We start from the raw sequence: 23,132 nt of genomic DNA on the forward strand, positions 1-23,132 counted from the left end.
TTTTGAGGATGTCCTCATTCTCTCTCCTCCAATTCAGCACATCACAATTTGAACGGTTAAATGCTTTTGATACCATGCAGGTCATCATCAATCGCCATGGCAACAACACCCACCCGCGAGCCCTCCAGGTTGTAGATCTGGGCATTCTGGAACATGAGGACGGTATCCCGCTCTAGGTCGTCCAGGTTGCGGTACTTGTGTTGCCGGATGCGGTCCTTGATCTTCTTCAGGTCCATGGGCTTGGTGATGAGCTCGTAGTAGTCGGGCAGGGCCCGCTTCGGGGGCAGCTGGGCAAAGGGGTGCGACAGGGGGCGGCCGGTGCTGCAGAGGGTCGAACATCAAACAGACAAATTACACAAGTTATCGATGAAGAGAAACCTTTCTGTCTCTTCATCCACAACAAGAAAATGTTTTGCAAATGGAAGATAAATGTATGTTGTTGTTGTTGTTTTGCTTTTTGTTTTTTTGCTGTAATTCTATCCAGGATGCTTGGTACGTACAATTTTCCCTGCTGTTGAACCAAAATATAACTTTTCCCTACATAATATGTGTTCTACTGTGTATCAGAGTGTGCTCTTGATCGGCAGAGATTGGTAGCCCTTGACACGGGAAGGTACACTAGAAGGTACCACTGTGCTACCATCACCACCACCACCACCACCACCACCACCACTACCACTGCCACTACCACCATCCCTACAACCAACATCACCTTCCCCCACCCCCATCATCACAATCAACATCACAACCATCACCACTACCACTACCACCAACACCACCTATCGCCATCACCTCCACCATTCTCACAACGCCCATCATCACCCCCATCAACATCATCAACATCACCACCACCATCACTTCCACCATCCCATTACCACAATCACAATAACCATCATCCCCTTCACTACGACCAGCATCACTACCACTGCCACCATCATCATCCCCACAACCACCAACATCACCTTCCCCCATCATCACCAACAACATCACCACCACCACAATCATCTCCACCATCCCTACAACTCCCATCATCACCCCCATCGACATCACTACCACCATCATCACTTCCATCATCACCACCACAACCACCACCACTACCTATATCACCCACATCACCCCATCATCACTACCACTGACCCCATCATCACCACCACTATCACCACCACCATCTTCAGTGGACCATCCAACTAACCTGTCCTTGTACTTGGACATCACCTCCACCAGCTTCTTCATCAGCTTGGTCAGGTGGGGCGGGTTGGGCGTGGGCTTCTCTGCCGGAGGGCGCCCCCGCCGCTTCTTCGGCTTCTCCACCTCCATCTCCATCGGGGGCTCGACCTCCTCGACCTCCTCTTCCACCCGCTTCCGCTTGTAGCGCCTCTTCTTCTCCTTCTTGATCTCCTCAATCTCCTCCAGGTTTCCATCTTCAATGGCCTGAGAGACGGAGCAGCATGAGACAACAATGATAGTGAGCAATCAAAACTGATTAACCCGATGACGGGCTGATTTCGCTACAAAACGCATTTTCCATAGACACTCGTCCGAGTATAGCTACTCATGACTCGTCCTCAGTGGGTTAAAGTGTCACAAATATCTGCCATTATCATCAGCACTGCAAATATGCCGGCGAGAAATTAAAAAAACAAAGGTAAACATATCGGCATATTATTACTAGACTCTCAAAGCTTGATTCACGTAAGCACACTAATGAAACAAACTTGCTTTGAGCTTTTGGACTCATTTTGCACTCTTGCTAGTTGGAATCCTTGCAAAGGGAATATATAGACATATTTCCAAAAATTGGACCCTGATAGTATCGAGATCATTATCCGTGTCAGTCATATGAGTTCTATCCCTTGAGCTTATCTTCATAACACAGAAAACCCCCAGACCAGGCAATATTACACAGACACTACCTTTCAAGAGGTGTAATAGACATCCCTATGCGAGTTACATTTTCTCCAAGAGATTATCTTTTCCTAAAGCATGCAGCTCTGATGGGCAAATGTTGTATCAAGGGGAATGTATAACTCCCAAGGGAATTGTCAGGCGTCATATTACCCTACAATGATAAGCAAGGCAATGTTTGTTATACTAGATGGTCTACATGCCATGTATACTGCCCTTTCTCCACAACATGAGGCAAAATTGATGAATGGTACATTCATATCGTGGACAGGCCTTACCCTTAACCACTCCTTCTCAGTGAGCGTGTCGCTGTAGTCCACGTCCTTCCTCTGCCGCGAGCCGCGCCCAAACAGCTTCTCCTCTTCCTCCTCAAAGGTCAGCCGCTCCACGTCCTTCTCATCCATCACCAGCCAGCTGGGCAGCTCCGACTCCTCCATCAGCCGCGGCTTGCGGTTGGGGTCGCGGGCCTCGTTGCGCCGCCGCTCGATGTCCATCCGCTGGTAGATCTCAAACTCCTCCTCCGTTCGGGCTATCATCTGGTTCACCGTCTCATCATCTGGGACTTCATTCTCATCCTGTTCAGTAAATTTTCAGAAGGGGGTAAGCAAAAACAAAAATTAATCTTTTTGGAAAACAATGCTGAGGCGATGTCACATTGGGACTTTGAAGAGTGTGGATTTTTCTAACGCAGACATCTGTCATTTACCCACACAGGACATATTCGTAAAACCGAGACAACGATTTGTAACAATTTCTATATGCTCTGTTACATGGTAGGGCAAACTGACCAAATGAACCCAATAATTAGAATATAACTGTATGAACTGCCACGTATCTCTTAACAAGTCAGCCATTTTTGGCATAATTGACTATTATTTCTCCGACTTACTATTTGTGATAAAATTTTGCCAGTTCTATGAGTCGAGATGTGAACTTCCATAGTGGACAAAACTGCAATACAGCTTGGGTCTATTCTAGATTATAAGTTCATTTAAACAGCTGTCATACAAAGAACAATCCCCAAATTACATGCATTTCATTTTATCAGCTATGGTCTGTACAGCCAAAGCCTAAAAGTGGTATTTTTGACACATTGCCAAGTAGGAAGTAGCTCAAAATTTGTAGCCCATAGCGATAGTTGTAAAACATCGGCGAGTAAAAAACAGTCTTGAAATGATATTTGTGGCATTTTATCTATTAGAAAATAGCCCAAAAGTGATATTTGTGACACACTGCCAAAACAGAAACGGCCTCAACAATCTTTATATATACAGTACAAGCCGATGGAATCCAACTCAAGCCATCACTGAGTTTGAAAAGAAGGTTCTGACCTCATCCTGATCAGCATCTCTCTCCAGGAGGGCCCGGAGGTAGGCACGCCTCTCCGAGTTGGTGGACTTCTGGTCAAACATGCCGGCCTGGATGACCTTGCTGTCCATGTTCATCTTCCACTTGGCCGCGGCCAGAATCTTCTCCTCCACGCTCTGGACGGTCATCAGACGCAGGACACGCACCTCATTCTTCTGACCGATGCGATGGGCGCGGTCCTGGGCTTGCAGATCCTGGTGGCGAAAAAAGTGGACAAGCAGTGATGGTGAAATGGGTAGATAACCATGTAATGCACTACTGATAAAGGTGTAAGGTGCGAAATATGCTAGCATTCAATTTTTGATCTTGGTATGTCCTTTGGACCTCGCAATGGGCTATGTTATCGTAATGAGTCCATCTAGTGCTACATGTAATTCTTTTTTCAATACTTATTCCATTTCAACAACCTCATGATGACATATTAATTGAACACAATTCCATTGAATATTTGTCAATAAATGGAAACAAGGTGGCAGGGACGACGTATTGCAGTGTCAGGTAAGCCTAAGACAAGCACTCCCGATTGTCGGACACAATCTTTATCATAAAGGTCTGCACAAAGAGATGAAATTGTTACTTATTAGCTCTTTTAGGTAAATGGGAAATATATGAATCTTTGCAAAATTGCTTTAATAAATATATATACTGCATCAATACATACAGTGGATATACATTTCTCTGTATATTGGTCGATAGGTATCTACACAGTGCTAATTTAGTATCGGTGATCATCCTCTCAACTGCTGATATGATTTGACCTAAACAACAAGCCTATGCCTTGTCAATCTTGATTCTTTTTTACTTTAATGGAAGTAGAGAAAAAAGGAGGTCTGTACAATGCCTGTAGCCTGTGATGCCACCATCCCATTACCTGGTGAGGGTTCCAGTCACTGTCAAAGAGGATGACGGTGTCGGCTGTCTGGAGGTTGAGCCCGAGACCGCCAGCCCTGGTGCTAAGGATGAAGATGAAGTACTGGCAATCCGCCTCGTTGAAGGTCTGGAGGAGAACGCCACGGTCGTCCGCCTTGGTCGTTCCATCCAGACGCAGGTACTTGAAGCCTGGTGAGAATACAAGAAGTTCATGAGAATATTTTCAATCACCTACTGCAAAAGTGAAAACTTGAGTTGGAAATTTCTTTGCATTCTTTGCAACAAGAAGCCAGCATGAACCTTAAAGTATGAGAATTCAATAATGTGTTAACATTTTATATAATTTAAAGTCAAGGTAGGTACTGTATATTGTAGGGGGTATCACTGCTATGTTATTTGTAGTTTTCTTCACGTTCACTATCCCTGTCCTGTCAGTGAATTTGCTCTCCTTATGTGGACCAGTTCCCTTTTACTGTAGTGCTAGCTAGATTGTCATGATCATCCGTGAGATAAAAAAACATGTGCAGTTTACCTTACATGGCCAAGCTAAAAAGAATACTCGCATAAAAATTTTATCTGCTTTTGGAGTATATCATAGACACACATCACTTCTCAGGTTCCTGGAAGGAGTTCAGGAGGGCATTTCATGAAGCGTTTTGGTCGGATATTTTTCTGACAAAATGTTATAAGCTACTGAAATCCTTGCATCTGATTGGTTGAGAGCAAAGTTATCCCACCAATTTGTCATACAAAACGCTTCATGAAATGCTCCCCCAGGACTTTGTACAGGTCCACTTTGCCTAGCATCAGGTAGACGTGACCATAATTTTATATATGTGACTGTGCACCTCAAAACGAACATAAAGTCGCACACACTGATTTTGCGTGAGGACTGAAAATAAGTGAAATGGGTCAACCTAGCCGAACTTGACTTTTTCATATTTTCTGAAAGAGCGGGTCTTCTTTTACATTATGCCAAAATTTGGTATCATAAAACGGGCAGGAAAGTGTGTTTTTTAGCAGTTTATCTCGAACATTTTTGGTAGAATAGTGTGATTAGGTGTGTCTTTAGAATCCCTTTTTCATTTCTGAAAAACCTTGTCCACACTCTTCATTTTCAACTCTAATAACTTTTGAAAGGATAGTGCTACTGCTTTGAAAGTTGGCATTAATTATGGACAGAATGGGTTAATGAGGCATGCTCAATTTCAGTTTAATCTGATAATCCCTTCATTGTTGTTACTCTGGTGGTTTACTTCCTGTTTTTTGTCCCATTCATCGCACAGCCAGCACGGTTTGGTAAAGATTAAGCGCTTGAATGGACACTGTACTTCAGAGCCTCTTTTCTCAGTTCACACTTTTCCTGAGTTTGTGCTTTCTTTCCAATATTTAGATAGGTTAGGAGAGTCCATTTGATTTGAGTTATACATCATTTTAGAGCTTAAAGTCTGCTCCTTCAGAATATGGTCTTAACTAAAAATTCATGTGTGGCGACTTTTTGTTTGTTTTGAGGTGCAGGGTCACATATATACAGTCTCACTTAAATCGTTCCATGTTATGAACCGCTGTCAAAATTTTTTCTTTTCGAGTCAATTCATAAGGAACTTTTGCACTGGACTCATTCCTAACTGAATGAATTACTAAATAAAGAAAGAGAGGCAGTGTCTCCTCACCTCTGTAGACAAAGAAGTCCTCCAAGATGGTCATCAGGGTGGTCATCTGGCAGAAGAGGAGGACGCGGTGACCGGTGGCCTTTAGCTTGGGCAAGATGCGGTCAAGCAGCTCAAACTTGCCGCCCACCCGGTACAGGTCGGGGCCCGAGATGATGCCGCCGGACACGCCCAGGTGCTCTGAAAAGGATTCCTGGAATCAAGAACAAAATACAATGAAATAATATGATACACCAATGAAACAAACACACAGAGACAAATTAGTAAAAAATAACAAATAAGAAGTAGAAACCATTATCCTTAATAGAGTTTTTTGCACAGGAGACCTAGTAATAAGGTATCCTTTTGTTTGAGCAGTGATATTGTTGACAATCACAATCAAATGTGGTTGAGAGACATGGAAGAGAAATGAACAAGACATGAGTATGATAAAGCCACTCTGTCATCTCATCAATTGTATATGCCATACATTTTACTGGGGGGGGGGGGGGGAGGGGGGTTATTTCACATATTTTGTGAGATGGGTGCTACTCATAAATTTAACTCGCAAAAATATCAACTCTGATTCCGCATTCAATGCAACATGCACACGTGTACTGGTATGCAGTACAGAGCACACGAACAAGGTGTGTGATAATACTGTACTCCATGATGGCAAATTCAACCACTGGAGAAATAGACGGGAGTCCCAATTTGCGCAAAATTAGACTCAGTTAAATGTATGGCATATACAGTATGGCTGCTTAAGTCACAAGTGAAATCATTGCAGAGAGTGGAGTGACAATAGTGTGTGTAATGGTGCTAATATTTTTCAGGTCAGCTTAGGTTATTGTAGTGTTGAAGTAAAACATAAAATTGTCTAGCTTTACGCCGCATACTCCGCAAGGTTTTTATTGTCACAAATTCCGCAAGTCAGGTGCTATTTGTGAATTTACAGACACACGAAAATATTGACTCTGATCCCGACATGAATGTGATGTGCACACATACATTTCTTCAGCCAGTGCTGTACTCCATGATCGAGAATTTAACCACTCGCAAAATTGTTGGCAAGTCCCGATTCGCGAAAAATTAGACTCGCTAAACATATGAAGTATACACTAATTTTTTTATACAAGATCAATTCAATGTACCATAAACCATTCTCTTAGCAATGAAGACAAATAGGAATCGATGATGTAGACAAACTTTTCTATGTTTGAGTGGGGGAGGGTGGAGGAAGAGGAGGAGGGAGAAAGAGGAAGCCGTAGAGTCACTTACCTCAATATGCTGGAACATGAAGGGATGGTTGCAGATTTTCCTCAATTGCATAATGGTGTTCGTCAAAGCCTTAGTGCCACCACGTCCCTGTTGACGCAACAACAAATATGACACTCTACACTCAGAAATTTTTCTAATGAAACAGAACCCCTGACACAGCTACATACATGTATGATGTGAAATTGATACAAGTTACAACTGTTCTATGACTGTTACATCTTGATGTTGAATAGTAACATGTGCATCAGAGCAGGTGACCTTCATATATGTGCAATAATCACTGACTTACTTCATCAACCACAATTTATGAATGTAGACCCTCGGCTGGAAGTTTTTGGTGTAACATACCATACACGGCATCATGAAGCAACTTTGTAAGTATTTCCAATACAATGCTGAAATTCCATAGCTATCAGTCATGGAAGACAAGAATTTTTGGAAAACTTGAATCAACTTGGGGCACTTTTCAAAACAGGAGTGCATTTTGATTTATCAATTATGAATGACAATGAGATTATAATGCTCTGCCTGTTTATACAACTTTATTTTGTTACTACCGGTACATCACAAACTATCTTTCTTGTCTACCATACACTCCAAGTTAAGATAAATCTCTCAAGTACAACAAATTTTGGGGCAAATCTCTGTCTTCCCTGTGGTTGCATTGCACAGATTTAGGCCAAAAGTACACTGAATGACCATGACACAGTTTTTCTGACACAATTTTCACCTTTTTGTCTTTCTCTGAGCCATCTGTTAGCATTATTCCCTTGGCTTGCATGTGTCTGTAGAGGAGTCGCTGCAGGGCCGACATGTCGCACTTGATCACATACTCCACCTGTATACACGGGGCAAATATCAATCATTTTTTCATGACTATCACAAATGTTGGGTCATTCATTCATTTAATATCACATGTGTCAGTCATTTACTATCAATGTCATTCCGTAACATATCCCTTTGGAAAGCTGAGGGGATTCATGCTTCTTCTTGCGCTGAAGTCAATATACGCAACAGTTGAAATCACTTTACTTGGTATGGAGTGACAGAAACCACTCAATTTCGAAATCTGATCGACAGCAAAACTCAGATTCAAAGCATAAAATTTCAGCTTTGGTAATGAATAGTTTGCTTCAATAAATGCAGCAAAACTTCACGAGCATGTCTACACTGCAGAAGTCTTTGTGCACAATCTTCATACTCATTATGAACCATTACAAAAGCACAAACAAAACAATCGTTGATGCTTCCACATCGACAAACTTTACAAGTCTACTCAGGGAACAATTGATATGATGCATGGAACACACTTATGTGTCCTAATGGCTCACAATCCCATAATGATGCAAAACAATCAGGCCCTTCTCCCATGACCCCACCCCCATAAACACACAATTACAGTTGAACCTCTCTTATCCGGCCTCCCTTTATCCGGATCTCTCTATTATACGGACGCAATCTCGCCGTGATTTTTTTAAAATAATTACGGGAGGAAAGGGGGATTCCCAACTCCTTGAGATCTCCTACACAAACACAATGAATTACATATACTTGATACATTTCTGAATAATTATTTAGGTAAATCATCCCAAGAATTTATAAAAGAAAATGATTTCATTCTTGCAAACACGAACCTCTATTTTGGGGGTCTGTTACTGAGTGTAACAATGAAAAGGTTGCAGTATACACATTACTACATGTGGTACTACAATGGGCTACATCAGTACATGTGTATGTATATGTACATGTATAAAGCATTGAGTCTCCCGTATCCGGCCAAATCCCTTATCCGGATGAGCCCCGGTCCTGACTTGTCCGGATACGAGAGGTTCAACTGTACTTGAAAGTGACCAACCTTCTCAGGCAGCTGTGACTCCACCTCCTTCTTGAGGCGACGAAGGAGGAACGGCCGGAGGACTTTGTGCAAGCGACGGATGATCAGGATCGTCTCTTCCTCGTTCAGCTCAACCTGGAAGATCAAGAGCACCTCAGTGAGAATGAAATGTCTCTAAATGTATTGAACGACAGCTAATATAGGCTACATCCCACTCAAGAATTTAGAAAAGGTGTTAAACTTACTATCACTCATTATTGCATATCTTTAAATATGATGGTGTCTAACTAGAAAGGGCATAATTATGCCGCAAATATACAAACAAACGGGTTTGCAGAGAAGTCAAACAGATCCAAATGGTGAGGATTCCATTATTTTGGAGCATCAACGCCACTAAACAAGCAAAGCATCACTGACTTCTAATCCTGACTACATGCATGGCACAAATTCTTATACTCAAAAAGCCTACAACCTGCAAGTGAATGGATGTCAAGTAATTAGTACTCCTTAATCATACCAGTTTCAGTGCATACCAATCACAATTCTTAGCACAAACAGACTAGCATTGTCATAAATTTGCCTGCTTTTACATGGACATCTGCTCAACAAAAATCACTGCAGAGTGAAAAAAAAAAAGTTTTTTTTTTTTTCGTTTTCTTTTTTTTTTTAAAGATAGCTTGCTTGCCTTCTCTCCTGTAGCGGCAAAGGGGGCGTTGAACCACTGCTCAAAGGTACTGCAGGACTTGAAGATGCTGGGTAGGAGGAAATTCATGAGGGCCCAGAGCTCCGGCAGCTTGTTCTGTGGACAACAGGTTGTATACAAGACACTTACTGGTCAAGCCCCTAGTTGCAATACATAACTATTTACTACAAGTACTCAAATCTCACAAATGCACTCATAGCCTGCACAGTTCCAAAGATGTTCTTCTTTTTACAAATCCCCAACATGCAAAACAAATTCAACATTCCTAGGAGGCCAAGCATTTGCTTGCACAGCCCCCCAGACTGCAAAACAGAAGTAGGATCATCATTTGTATTCTATTCACAGACTTTTTTGGTGACATCCCAGGTAATGTACTATGCTTTTAGGCTTACAGAACATCTACGGATCAAATGTGGTGTATTTCTAACCTTATCATTATTAGATCTCTCAATGACAAAGAACAGTACTGAGCAACAGTTAATGTCAAACAACCATAAAAAAAAACTGCAATTATACAAATTGAAGAATCTCTAGCCTCAATAAATACACAATTCATCTCATATTCCGACCCATATGTCTATGGTAATATGATGAATACATATATGCTGGTCTGAAATAGACGGACAGCATATGAAAAGATATGGAGAATTTAATGCTCGGAAATTCTCAGATGCTTGTGTGAAGTAAGGGTTGCAGGCAAGCAATATCAGGTGCAGCTTTGATCAAAATCGACCCATTTGCCCTACGCAACTAAGAGAGCAGGATCTGGAAGGGTATCATACCTGGAGGGGCGTTCCTGTCAGCAGGAGTCTGTGGGGCGAGGTGTAGTGGGTGTTGAGGATCTGGGTCAGCTTACAGTGGTGATTCTTCATACGATGACCCTCGTCCACCACCATGTGCTTCCAGCGGATCTAAAGGGCACAAAGGGAGGAGGAGACATCGTAAAGAATCACTGCCGTGATAACTACTCCTAGCACACTCCAAGTAAGTTGCATTATTTACATTGTGTAGAGAAATGTCATTCGGTTCTTTGTCAAAAAAAAAAAAAAACAGAAGAAATTTCTTGACGTAAGTAACAGATATGATTACCACTGAAGATTATTGTAGTTTGTATATGTTAGGCTACTGCAATATGTATTTTGTAATCATTAAAATAATGTCTTTTCTATGCTTGTAACACTTAATGAAAAGGAAAAGTAGCCAGCACAAAAAATTGTGTTTACTTTGATTGTTTGTCATTTTGTGAGGTTCCTTCTGGTCTTGAAGTGAGTGAAAATTGTCTTACAAGTCCAGATTTGCAAAATATTATGCTCAAAACGCATATGGTATACACAGCACACTCGCATTAGAACACTTACGGTTCCAACAAAACTGCTGTAACAACAAAGTTAAAGTTCAGGTCCCAAAATCATAATCTATATAACTTTACATACTTTAATTGTTCTATTATAACAAAATTTCAATACAATGAAAGACAATTGCCAGTCCTGAAAACTTTTGTTACAATGCAAGTCACGTGTACATCATGCCTGGAGACTTGAGAAATCTTGATTATTTACGGCAGCTGCTGGCGAGAGATTCTGGATCACTGCCGCCGTCTTACCTTTGAGAGGATGCTCTTGTCCTTCATGACGTACTCGTAGGTGGTGAGGAGGACGTTGAACTTGATGGAGCGCAGGCTCTGGGCAATCGTACGGCGAGCCTGGGGAAGTCCCTTGTACAAGATCTTGATGATAGAGGGCGCCCACTTCTCAAACTCGATGTTCCAGTTGGACAGTGTCCTTGAAGGGAATTGACAAATACATCACGTAAACGTACAGATATATCACTTCGGGTAAAATATGCAGCTGCTTCAGTTATTACTGAGGATACAAGTACATGGATCTAAGGAATGCCACTTATTACACAAAATACAGAAGGTATGCTAACCTGACAACACCCTAGCAGTGATAAATACACACTCACTGCCTTAACAAGTTCTCATTTAAAAAAAAAAGTGTCTGTGTAAAGACATCTTGGAGGACACACAAATTACAATGGAGGAAAACAGAGACACTGTTTAACATTGTGGTGGCTAAATCTACACAAATTTCTGGCTGTGCTGACTGAGCTGTATGATGTTCAAGTGGGTGGGTGGGTGGAAAATTGCTGTTAAGAATACAAAAGTTGAAAATTATGTAGTCGCTATGAAGTTATCAATGCACAAATATCACAATGCTAACAAACCATTCACTGTACAGCTTCTTTTGATATTTCTGATAGGAACAATTGATCACGGAAATTGTTGGCATTCAATTTTTTTTTCCAGCATTCAATTTTTTTTTTCCAGCATTCATTTATAACTTCAAACCATGATTCTTTTCAGAGTTTCATTTATACATAATATCCATTACACTAGCAGTATATACAACTACTCATTTCAGATTTTTGAAATGGGGCACATCGTTAAACACAGGGAATTACAAAGAAAATTTGTCCCCACTTGCCCAAATGGATGCTTGAGTCCAAGGGCCAAATACTTTGAACTGGCAAGTGCACACTCATTTCCCTTGCTTGACGGTGACAATTTCGATGCCCCCGGTAAGCAGTGCCTGCGGCACCCTGAATGGCAGCAGTGTATACTTACGAGAGCGGCACGATGATGAGGAAAGGTCCGTTGACCTTCTTCTTCTCGATCAGGTGACACATGAGGGCGATGGTTTGGATGGTCTTGCCCAGGCCCATCTCGTCGGCCAGAATTCCGTTCAGGTTGTTGTTGTACAGGGACACCAGCCACTGCAGACCCTTCACCTGTGTTAACAAGAACACAAATAAAAACCGAACATTCCAGAAATGGCTTTAAATGGAAAGTACCTCAATGATACTTGTGAAATTCATATCAATTTTTCATAAAAGTATATACAGATCCTTCAGTATTGGTTCATAACACAGAAGTTTGGTTTGAAAGTTTCATGTTGGGAAAAAGGCCGTTGGCTCCAATTCACAGAAAGTTTCATGGTGCAAATGGTTCTGGTTTTACAGAAATGGGAAAGCATGTGTACTTTAACAAAACTTGCAAAATGTCATGAATAGTTAAAGGACAAGTTCACCTTCATAAACATAAGGATTGAGAGAATGTAGCAATATTAGTAGAACACATCATTGAAAGTTTGAGGAAAATCGGACAATCCGTTCAAAAGTTATGAATTTTTGAAGTTTTTTTTTCAGTAACCGCTGGATGAGAAGACTACTGCAGTGTGTGAATAACTTAGATGTCACATGCGTACAACAATATAAGGAAAATATATAGAGAATTTCACAAAATTTCATCTTTTGAAAAAAGTGCACATTCCCCCGACTCGTTACCAACAAATGTTGTGGGTAATATTATTCCCCCTCCCTTTAGAAAGAGGCAAGTCAAGTGCTCTTTTATTATGCGAAAAAAGTGAAAATATGTTGAATTTTCTTTACATTTTCTTTATACTGTTGTACGCATATGACTCACAAGCTGTAGTAGTCTCCTCATCCAGCGGTTCCAACACAAAAATTTTAAAAATTCATAACTTTTGCATCGATTGTCCAATTTTCCTCAAACTTTCACTGATGTGTTCTACTAATACTGTTGCATTCTCTCAATCCTTATGTTTATGAAGGTGAACTTGTCCTTTAAGACTCTACATAGAGTGCAAACTGATTTAAAACAGGGTCAAATCAATCAAAACAAAACAGTCAGTTTCACTGCATATAAAAGAGAAAGATGTTATGAATTTTTACAATTTTAATACTCAGTAGCGCAATGCTGACATCAGGTGACAATCACATGCGTGAATATGACACCATGGTGCAGTTAGTAAACCCTCAGTGTCACTTTGTACGGTTTTCGTTGGAATCTATGACATGCTGCCCTACGTCGGTTTCCCCTCTGCCTCTCACCTGGTAGGCCTTGAGCGTTCCATTGACCAGCATGTCTGGCTGAGTGGTGACGATCTCGTTGACGGAGTGGGCCATGTTGTAGTAGCCCTGGCCACCGGCAGAAGACTCTGTCTTGTACTCATCATCATTCACAGCAGATTCCCTGCACAGACGAAGGTCAAGTATGAGGTTAATGTGATCTTTCGAAGAAAAAAGGACAAGATGTGTGATTAAAGTGAATAAGAAGGGAAAGCAGGAGTACAGTGTGCTTCGACAAAAACTGCAATTCACTTCCCCAACATTCTTTCTGAGAGATATGAAAATTCACACGAAATGAAAAAAAGAGAAATGGACTGGGTTCTTCTGCCAAAGCAACAACCCGCGAAGATTTCACTTGATTTTATGGCTCTCATCTCACAGCCAAGGGCAATACACTGATAAAATTACACACTGCGGTCTATGTAAGCTCCCAAATTCCACTATACCACAATGCCAATACATTTGAAGCACAAAGAATTCCTAAGCAATGAATATTGCCTTCCTCTGTACACATAAGAATAACAATTATGAAATAAAGAAAAAAAATCCCATCAGTCAAATAAAGACATCTCCATAAGTGAAATCACTAAAAAAGAATCAAATTATTTTCTGAAATCCTTGCAGTGAATTCAAACAGGCCCGTCCCGATGTTTGCATGTCTTACTGTATAATCTCCTTTGCTGTCTTGTCAGACATGTCCGGAGCAACTCTCGGTATAGGGATGGGTTCTTCAATTGGCTTCTCCTCCTCCTCCTCCTCTTCATCCTCTTCGTCCTATGAACAGACAAACAGATCAACAGACTCGAGTATGTCATAAAGCATGGGTTGATATTGAGTAAAACAAAACAAAAGAAAAGGAAATGCAACAGTTGCACAGAAAGAACTATGGTGGGAGAATGTGACTGGGCTAAGAACGGACGACCTACACAAGAGAGACATGCCCCAATTAACTTATTACATCCTCCGCCCCCTCAGGTCCAACACAAACAGATTATAAACTCTATCTTCATCTATACATATGGTGATGTGTTCAAACTTACACTAAATCACAGCACTTACACGTAAGATATCAACTGTTGCATCCAGTACAGATGTACAAGTGTGGTGAGTCTGCAGACAGAGGGGGTGGTGTATGTTTTATAATCTTCTCTTTTTTTTTCTAATTAAATCCAATATCAATTACGAGGTCATTCTCATAAGGCTCCTGACCGTGCCCCTATTTTTTATCATGAACATTAATTCAAGAATTTGGTAAGATTCTTGGCCTGAGCACAATTCGTGGACAGAACAATTGAAAAGTTTGTAATCCATATTTTACAATTTGTTTCTTAGGAATCTCCAATCTTTTTTTTTTTTTTTTTTGAATTTTTTTTTTTTTTTGAATTTTGACTACTTTGCTTTGTGATGCAGCAAAGCTCACCTCTTCTGACCCACTCTCCTCCTCGTCCGAGCCCTCATCCCGAGGAGCGACGGCGTATCCGGGGTTCATCTCCAGCCACGCCTCCAGCTGGTTGGCCTTGGGGGCGTTGTCTCCGGACAGCACCTGGCCAGTTTCTGTGTTCATGACGGTCACTGGCATGTCGCTCGACTGGCTACTCTCGTCCACCAACTGCACCGGGGGCAGCAAATCACACGAATGGCCAGAAAATGAGTATGGCTCACTTTCCGATTTTTTTTTTCACATCAGTGTTAGAGCTTTTGAGACTTGCATCAATGTTTTAACATTCTGCAAAATCTAACTGCCTACTCTCAGACAGAAAATAACATCACTAATTTTTTTGTCCTACATTTATCAAGTCTCTTGTACCACAGGCATATCTACATTTTGAAAAAAAAGAAATGACAGAAGCACTTACAGGAAAACTATTTCAAAAGCAATTATATCAACCTTTTATCTACTCTAATTTTCTGTTCAAAATGGGAAATTCTGATTCAATTTCTGCTTTTAAGATTAAAGCAAAGCTACAGAAAACATGCCAAAATTAATTTTGACAATGACCTGAACTTCTCCTATTCACTCTACAAGCAAAAAATAAAAATATAATTAAAAAAAAAAAACTTATCAAGGAATCTAATCACACAAACCTTCCAAATATTTCTAGCCTTTCATTTTCACGAAACACTGGACAGTTCCAGTAGATCTCTACAACACATCATCAATTTTCACAATGACATGGAAAGAGAATGATCAACTTGCACCTAAATACCATAATTACCTAACAATTTATGGGGAAAGCCTCCGATAGATAAAAAAGATAGGTAAGATGGAAAAGACAAAGAAGAGCAACAATCAAGAGGTATCAAAGAAGTGATTCTTACTGGCTTGAGACAAATAAGAGAAATGAATTAAGTGTATTAGAAACAGTTTGAATCAGTAAAATGAAAAAGGTCAAACCCATTCACTTATATTCAAGTTAACACAAATGAGACATTAAAATCTACAAGCATACTGTCAGATTGGAAATCACTGCAAACACCACAATTGTGTGGGTCACGTTTCTGGCATATAAATGAGTTGGCAAACCCTCGACACAGGAAAATACAGAAAGCAAACTAATTACATTGACATGCAGACAGACAAACAAGGAAAGAACAGACAAACAAAGAGAGAACAAAAGAAAAAAAGAACTACAATTATAGTCTTTAAAGTCTCTTTTTTCTTTTTCTTGTACGGATGGATGTTTGAGATCAAGGATGGATAGAAGGTTTGGATAGACGGCTCACTGGCTGAGATAGGAATGGATGCAGAAGTATGAACGGATGGACGAAGGGATGGATGGATGAATGGATGAATGGATGGATGGAGGGAGGGAGGGAGGGATGGGACAAGAGAAGGACAGGTCTGGTTGGAAGAGGACAAGGTGGAAAGGATGGGGTAGATGGATGAACTCAAAACTCACCCCTTCTCTGAGGGCTTCACTGGAAGAAGGCTCCTATGGTGGTTTGGGGGGTGGAGGAAGGAAAAACAGAGGAGTGAGGGTGGTGGATGGTGCAACGCTCTTCTTGGACATAACACATTGACACCTAAAATAGAGGGGTAATCCCTTGCCTCCAGTGGGAAAATATAAATAAATGTATGAAAATAAAAAAGTTACACTCCTTCATGATCACACACTTATGTGCAGAATGGTATTTTATATGAAATAAATTTGAGAATTCTCTTTTTGCTGTCCCTAATTCATAGCATGATTCGAGGAAAATTGAGAAATGAATGGAATGAATCTTTAATAAGTAAATAAATCAGACAATTTAGACATGCGTAACTGTACATGAATGTACATAAAAAGCCTTATCAAACCTGGGTGTCTTGCTTGGTAGGTCCTCATTATCAAGAATTTTGTACACAACACTAACATCAAAGAAACCTAAACAAATTTCATCGCACCAACATAAAGATCCATGTATTCGCCATGGAGTGTGTATCAAGAATCTGAGCCACACAAACTTTCACTCCCAATTATTGCGTGCCGAATTAGAGTATTCGGAGGTACATAGAACTATTCTCGTAACACTATCAAGCACATTTCAAGTAAAGTGGAACATGAACATCTCATTTTCTTTAATACACATTCAAAGCCTATTAGAAATAGCATCGTCTTTGCAAAAGTGCTCTAACAGTCTTCAAATCAATGGAAGGGGCAGATGTTTGCGGTCCATCTTCTAGCTATTTAATCCACGATGCCAGAACTCTGACTGCTAGTAAATGTTCGTGTCACTTTTCCAACACAACAGTGATGCTCTCAGCATGAACCAAAAATCAGCACAAACATCATCGACAAAGTGCCAGTGAGTTCTAAAATGTGAATCGACATGCTAAACAATACAATTAACACAAGGTTATAGAAGGTTGCATGCAAACATATTTCAACAATCAATGCAACACAGATAACACTTGCAGTAAGCTATTGTTTAAAAGGAAAACAGATTGTGACATACAGTTGCATTGCTATCTTTCAAATCACACGGAAATGTGGACTTCTGTTTCTCAATGACACAAAGCTGTGCAGTGTTCTTGTCAGGGACACGATACCAACCATTTATCAGTTACATCCAGAACTGGATCAGTCGCACTCAAAACATAAAACCCAGCAATGATATATGGAACAAGGGCATATGCAAAACAGACTCTTGCAATTCTCCACAGAGTCATATCACTTATCAATTTAGTGTGAAATGAATACTCTCAAGCAATCGTGCTGCCTTGCTCTGTGCTCCCTGCCACAGGCAGCAGATAGTCGCCGACCTAACTACATGTAGCCCATTACATAAACACAGCACAAAATACACTAACTGCTGCATGCAAAACACAAAGGTAAAAACATATGAAAGGAGCTCAATCCTTGCCAAAAGAAAAAGACATCTGGTCAAAACATGGGAGGGGCAACGTGATTTTGAAACGTGACATGAGTTTGAACTGTATGGAGTGACAAAACCATATTGTGGGGGGGGGGGGGTAAAAATCCATTGTGTTATACATTTATGGGACATTTTACAAGACATGGTGGGGGGAGGGGGGTTGAGCTTACCCGCTTCTTCTTCTTCTTCTTGTTCTTCTTGCGCGCCTGCTCCTGGTGCTGCTTGACCAGCTGTGTCAGGCTCTCGATGTACAGGTCAGTCTGGGACAGCAGGTAGGCCAGGCGCTTGTCCTTCTTCTCGTCAATCAGTTTCCTGTATCCCTCCTCGTCCTCGGCCTGGCGGGTGAAACATAGAGGAGCAATTTTTTTAGGAGCGAGTTTTTTATTAGGAGGGAATTTTATGGAGAAAGCACAGAGAATGGGGGAAAGCAGTGAACCTCAAACACCTCAATGGACATGTGGAAATTATTCTCCAGATTGGTGTATACAAGTAGGAAGCTTGTATGTAGGTGAAACCAAGTAAGAGAACTTTGCAAACTACAGAGACGTCTTCAAAACTATTCCACTGATGAGGTCAGGCTCACAAACTACACACTATATCTCCAGATTGTTATGTAATCCCACATCAGTTTTCCGCACACGTTAATCTGCACACGGTGGCTGCTAACCATACATTACGCACCAAGTTGTCACATCACTAGCATTGAATTGATTCCTGAAAGGACTGACATTTTGCATTGGTTAAAATCAATATCTCACTTGGTGAAGTAAATTAATTAAATTCTTTCCATACAGCGTGACTTGAATGGCAAGTGTTAATGGCCGGATCTACATATTATTCTTTGATGTGACTTTTTTGTGTTTTTTGTTTTTGTTTTTTAGCTAGCACTACTTTAGCAAGTGTAAACTACTACCCAAATATCAAGACTGTAAAATGGTAAGCAGGAAAGTAATTCCTGACGATCCACGCCCATGCCAACAACGTAGAGGAACGTATCGATGCTCAACAGGGTCATCATGAGCTATGTCGAAGGGAGACACAACATTTGCTCCTGCATAACTGCTCAAGTCTTATTTTCTCTAAGGACTGAGGGTTCAGGTTAGGGTTAGGGTTGTGATAAGGTTTTAGGCTTAGTTTCGTGTGAGGATTAGGATTAGGGTTAGGGGTAATGTTGGTGGGGAGAAGTTCTACTTATGTTTGCCTTAGCACGCAGATATTTAATGGGAGCAATTGTCGCAGGAGCAAATGTCGCGGAACCTTATCGAAGACCCACTCGGCTGGACTCACCATGAGGCGGCGCATACGCTCCTTCTCGATCCTCTCGTTCTCCTTCTTCTGCTCGCGCTCGGTGTTGGCGTGGTACATCATGACCGCCCGGTTCAGCTTGGTGATCTTGGACTGGACGCTGCGGTGGAACTCGCGGAAGTCCTTGGCATGCTGGATGACGCTGCTCAGGTATTCCTAGAAGTGTAATCAAACAGCAAAAGAGACTGGCCTTGTCACAGGTTTCTTCCGGATGATTTCTCTGAACGTATAGCTTATAGTTTGACTGAGATGAATGGCAGTATATGCATGACAAACTCCTGCATTAAAAAAACAACAACACACTTTAACATGTTCTTCGAGATGACACTGAATAAGACAAAGCAGACATTTCAAAACCTTGGATTAGATGTTGATATTCATGGCTGGACATCTCTTTCTCTTGCACATGACCAGTTTTCAATGTCAGGGAATTAGAATCGGCACAATAAAGAAAGAGGAAGTGTTCCCCAACCCTCAATGTGCTTTCTTCACTGACTTGCAAACACGATGGAGTACTTTCTTTGCAGATCTGCACGCATGTTGGATTGTTTTCTTCACAGGTTAGCACGTATCGTCGGTTGAGAATGATAAGGGCGTTAAGTTGCCACAAAACCCATAGTGTTCATGACAACTTAACGCCCTTCTCATTCTCAGCAGACGATATATCTGGAAACAATTTGCCAATTCACAGACACTACCTAATCCCCCTCTCATCCCTACTGTGACACTATGGCCTTCTTGTTGGACTAAGGCACAGTACTACACCAAGTGGGCTTGCTACTCTGTAATTATGTCATGTTTGGACGGCTTACTGAGTGATGATGAAGAAGCTCTGCAATTTAAATGCCAAGTGTCCGGGCAAAACATTACAGGATTACTTTATCAAAGACCAACCTGGTGCTTCTGTCGACGCTTGCGCTCCAGCTCCAGCTTCTGCTGCCGCTCCAGGCGCTCCGTGATGCGGGCCTCGCGCAGCGTCTGCTTCTTGCAGCGCTTGTACGCCTTGATGTTGAGCGCCGACTCCAGCGTGGTGTCCTTGCGCATGCACGCCACCACGTCCGTCCGCAGCTGCTTCTGGAAGTTGAGCAGGCGCAGGGCGCGCAGCTCAATGGTGGCCTTCACCCTCAGGTCCTCCGACAGGTTGCCGGGGATGTTCTGCAGCTCCTGGATGCGGTACGCAATCCTTGCAGCGACCCTGTGACAGATGGGTTACATAAAGAGAAATCAGAAGAATAGGATCATTGCAGTTTGTCATCAAAAACACAGAGTCCTTGGGATCATTTACAGATTGTGGAAACTTTGCAAAAATGGTAGTAATTATTCAAGAATGCTGGCAAGTATTTTTCAGCGATATCCTTAACTGTCTGTTTATTCAAAACAGGCAAAACTAGATTTTTTTTTTTTTTTTTTAACGGCCCTCCATGCATGTACAGACAATCTGCTTGGAAGAGTCTACTATCAATTTCTTGTTGCAGGGTTTTTCTATACACTTTTAACATGCCTCAAAACGAAAATGTTCTGCATGCATATGAGGTGAGAACAAAATACAGTGAGGATCCATTGCTGTGGTAATACAAATGAAATCAGTTCAGGAAGGTTACATGCGGCACGACAGCAAGAAGGCCAAGAAGGATGGATGAACTGAAGAAAGCAATGTAGATAGGTGAGTCGATGAGTATTATTTGTAGTGTGTATTAAGGCCTCAATACACCGAGCACGGTAATGGCAACAGTCCGGTTTTCTGCTATGGGGCGCCAAAAGGAACCATGCCCACTGCTGTTACAATATCACTTCTCTGCTAATGATTTTTAGACAAAATAAATCTTCATCTGGTGATTTCGTTGCTCTTGATTTTGAAATGAAAATAAAAATTTGGGTGATTTTGTACCAGAATTATTGATTTTCTTTTTTTAAAGTGAACCAGACATGGTTCCTTTTGCACCACAGCAAAAAGCCGGACCATTGCCATTTCTGTGCTCGGTGTGCAGAGCATTCCTTCTCCCGTACCTGTTTTCTCTCTCCTGGAGAATCTCGACGGGGTCCAGTCCCTTGGGCTTGGTGACGGGCACCTGCCGGTTCTGCTTGGCCTGCAGCATGAGGACCGTGGTGATGTTGGAGTTGGGGTGGGGCAGGGGCGGCTGAGATGAGGGCGGCTGGCTGGAGCTGGTGGGCGGCATGAGATGCTGGGGCATGTGGGGCTGCATCTTCTGGTTCTGCTGACGAAAATGGAACACAACATTTGATGTGATATAAAAAGGTGTACACTGCACTCCTGTAACAAAGATGATTATCATAAATTCTCATTACAATGAAGTACTTCAGGTCCCAAGATTATCATCTATATATCTTTATACACTATACCGTTCAGTTTATAGTGAAGTTTCGATATAGCCAAAGAAAACTGCCTGTCCCGAGGACTTTGTTGTACAGGAGCATGTAATTTCCTTGTCATGTAGATTCAATTTATGAATGTGCACACCTCAAATGCCACATAACACACAAGTTAACATCTAATTTTCAAGTGTGTCCTGATATGATGTTTAGTGTGTATAACCACACACAAAAGATTTCAAATGAGAATGAGATTCAAACACGAGATGGGGCTCATCAATGTATATACACAGAAATAGGCTGCAACTCTCATTGGCCATATTTTGCTCTTGCGATATGCAATGCTAGACTAAGACAACAACCATGGGAAATGAAAAATCCACAAACGTATGGTACTGAATTGCAGGAGAGATGATAAAATGGCCAGGGAAACTGACCTTATCCTAGATTCAGGAAAATTTTTTACTATCTCGTTGACAGGATGATGGCAACAAAACAGAAGATAAACTGGTTTAATTACGGAACTTTCTCATCTTTGCACACGCGAGAGACAATGACTGGTTTCCGTGGCAACGAGGGTACTCACATAGGACACCATGTTCTTTATGTGCATGCCCGGTCTCATGCCCGAAGACGGCTCGGTGGGCTGCTGCTGATTGGGCCAGGACTGGCTGTGCTGGGGCAATGACATCTGGTTGCCACTGCCCGGCTGGCTGCCTATCAGACTTTGACCACTTCCTATACAAGCATACAACAATTTGGCATTCAGTACACGGGGCCGTCAACCTCTCAAGATTGAGAGACATACTGACGCATAGTAACATAAACATGTTCTAGAGGCAAAAAGTCTACTTTCGTTAAGAAATTGAAAAACTGGACAGAAGTATTGCTAAATCAAATTGAAGAAAGAAATAAATGCGAAGTTACTTTTTCCTTACTTTGGATGAAAAAAAAAGAACAAACACTATACAAACATACTAGCTGTTAACTCTGGACAAGATGTATCCATGAAAGGTACAAAGTATAAGCTAACAGCTCTCTAAGACCACCGTAAATTTCGAAATTGGGACGGTTAACCCACTGAAGACTAGTCTCAAGTATACTTGGGCAGGTGTCTATGGGAAATGAGTGTTATGGCAAAATCAGGTCATCCTCAACGGGTTAATATTTTTGCTGACAAGAAAGAAGCTAGGATGCACAAGAATTGTCATTTATTAAGTGTTTTTGCACTGGCAAGACCAGTAATACATCAAAATATGGATTAATTGATTGACATATCACATAACTACTTTATTGACTGCAATAATCAACCCTCTATCTAGTTGCTTTATTTGTTGTTTGCAATATTGTAATACATCCTGGTACTGTTCGTCATTAGTGGTGGCCTGGTGGCCAAGGGCCACTCAAAATTGATATAGGACCATCAAATTTCCAAAAAGGCTATCTTGAGGTAGGTTGATCGGGTAAGTACGATTCTACATGGATTGTTACATTTTCTATTAATTTGGGCTAGTATATTCATTTTAAGGGCCACCAAAATTTAAGATGTAGCGATTTTAGTGGCCAGAATGGGCCACCGAAGGAAAAAATTAGTGCTGAA

At 41.4% G+C, this 23,132-nt stretch overlaps 1 protein-coding gene across 1 annotated transcript in view; it reads right to left on the reverse strand.

Annotated features, from left to right (window-relative positions):
* The window catches only part of LOC139736637 (probable global transcription activator SNF2L2), a 37,980-nt gene that overhangs the window by 6,989 nt on the left and 7,859 nt on the right, over positions 1-23,132 (reverse strand). The window contains exons 8-29 of the mRNA XM_071647422.1: positions 22,119-22,270; positions 21,209-21,414; positions 20,096-20,396; positions 19,184-19,357; positions 18,067-18,231; positions 16,441-16,473; positions 14,961-15,149; positions 14,205-14,314; positions 13,523-13,664; positions 12,237-12,400; positions 11,214-11,391; positions 10,393-10,521; positions 9,593-9,706; positions 8,929-9,042; positions 7,804-7,911; positions 7,074-7,160; positions 5,817-6,006; positions 4,145-4,332; positions 3,237-3,467; positions 2,184-2,480; positions 1,193-1,431; positions 114-321 (exon numbers count right to left, since the gene is read on the reverse strand). Coding sequence (XP_071503523.1) covers positions 114-321; positions 1,193-1,431; positions 2,184-2,480; positions 3,237-3,467; positions 4,145-4,332; positions 5,817-6,006; positions 7,074-7,160; positions 7,804-7,911; positions 8,929-9,042; positions 9,593-9,706; positions 10,393-10,521; positions 11,214-11,391; positions 12,237-12,400; positions 13,523-13,664; positions 14,205-14,314; positions 14,961-15,149; positions 16,441-16,473; positions 18,067-18,231; positions 19,184-19,357; positions 20,096-20,396; positions 21,209-21,414; positions 22,119-22,270 — 3,719 coding nt within the window. The remainder of the gene's footprint in view (positions 1-113; positions 322-1,192; positions 1,432-2,183; positions 2,481-3,236; positions 3,468-4,144; positions 4,333-5,816; positions 6,007-7,073; positions 7,161-7,803; positions 7,912-8,928; positions 9,043-9,592; positions 9,707-10,392; positions 10,522-11,213; positions 11,392-12,236; positions 12,401-13,522; positions 13,665-14,204; positions 14,315-14,960; positions 15,150-16,440; positions 16,474-18,066; positions 18,232-19,183; positions 19,358-20,095; positions 20,397-21,208; positions 21,415-22,118; positions 22,271-23,132) is intronic.

Source organism: Diadema antillarum, unplaced genomic scaffold (assembly GCF_040938485.1).
Source record: "Diadema antillarum isolate AM-2024a unplaced genomic scaffold, OU_Dant_1.0 scf00000003, whole genome shotgun sequence".
NCBI classification, from domain to species: Eukaryota; Metazoa; Echinodermata; class Echinoidea; order Diadematoida; family Diadematidae; genus Diadema; species Diadema antillarum.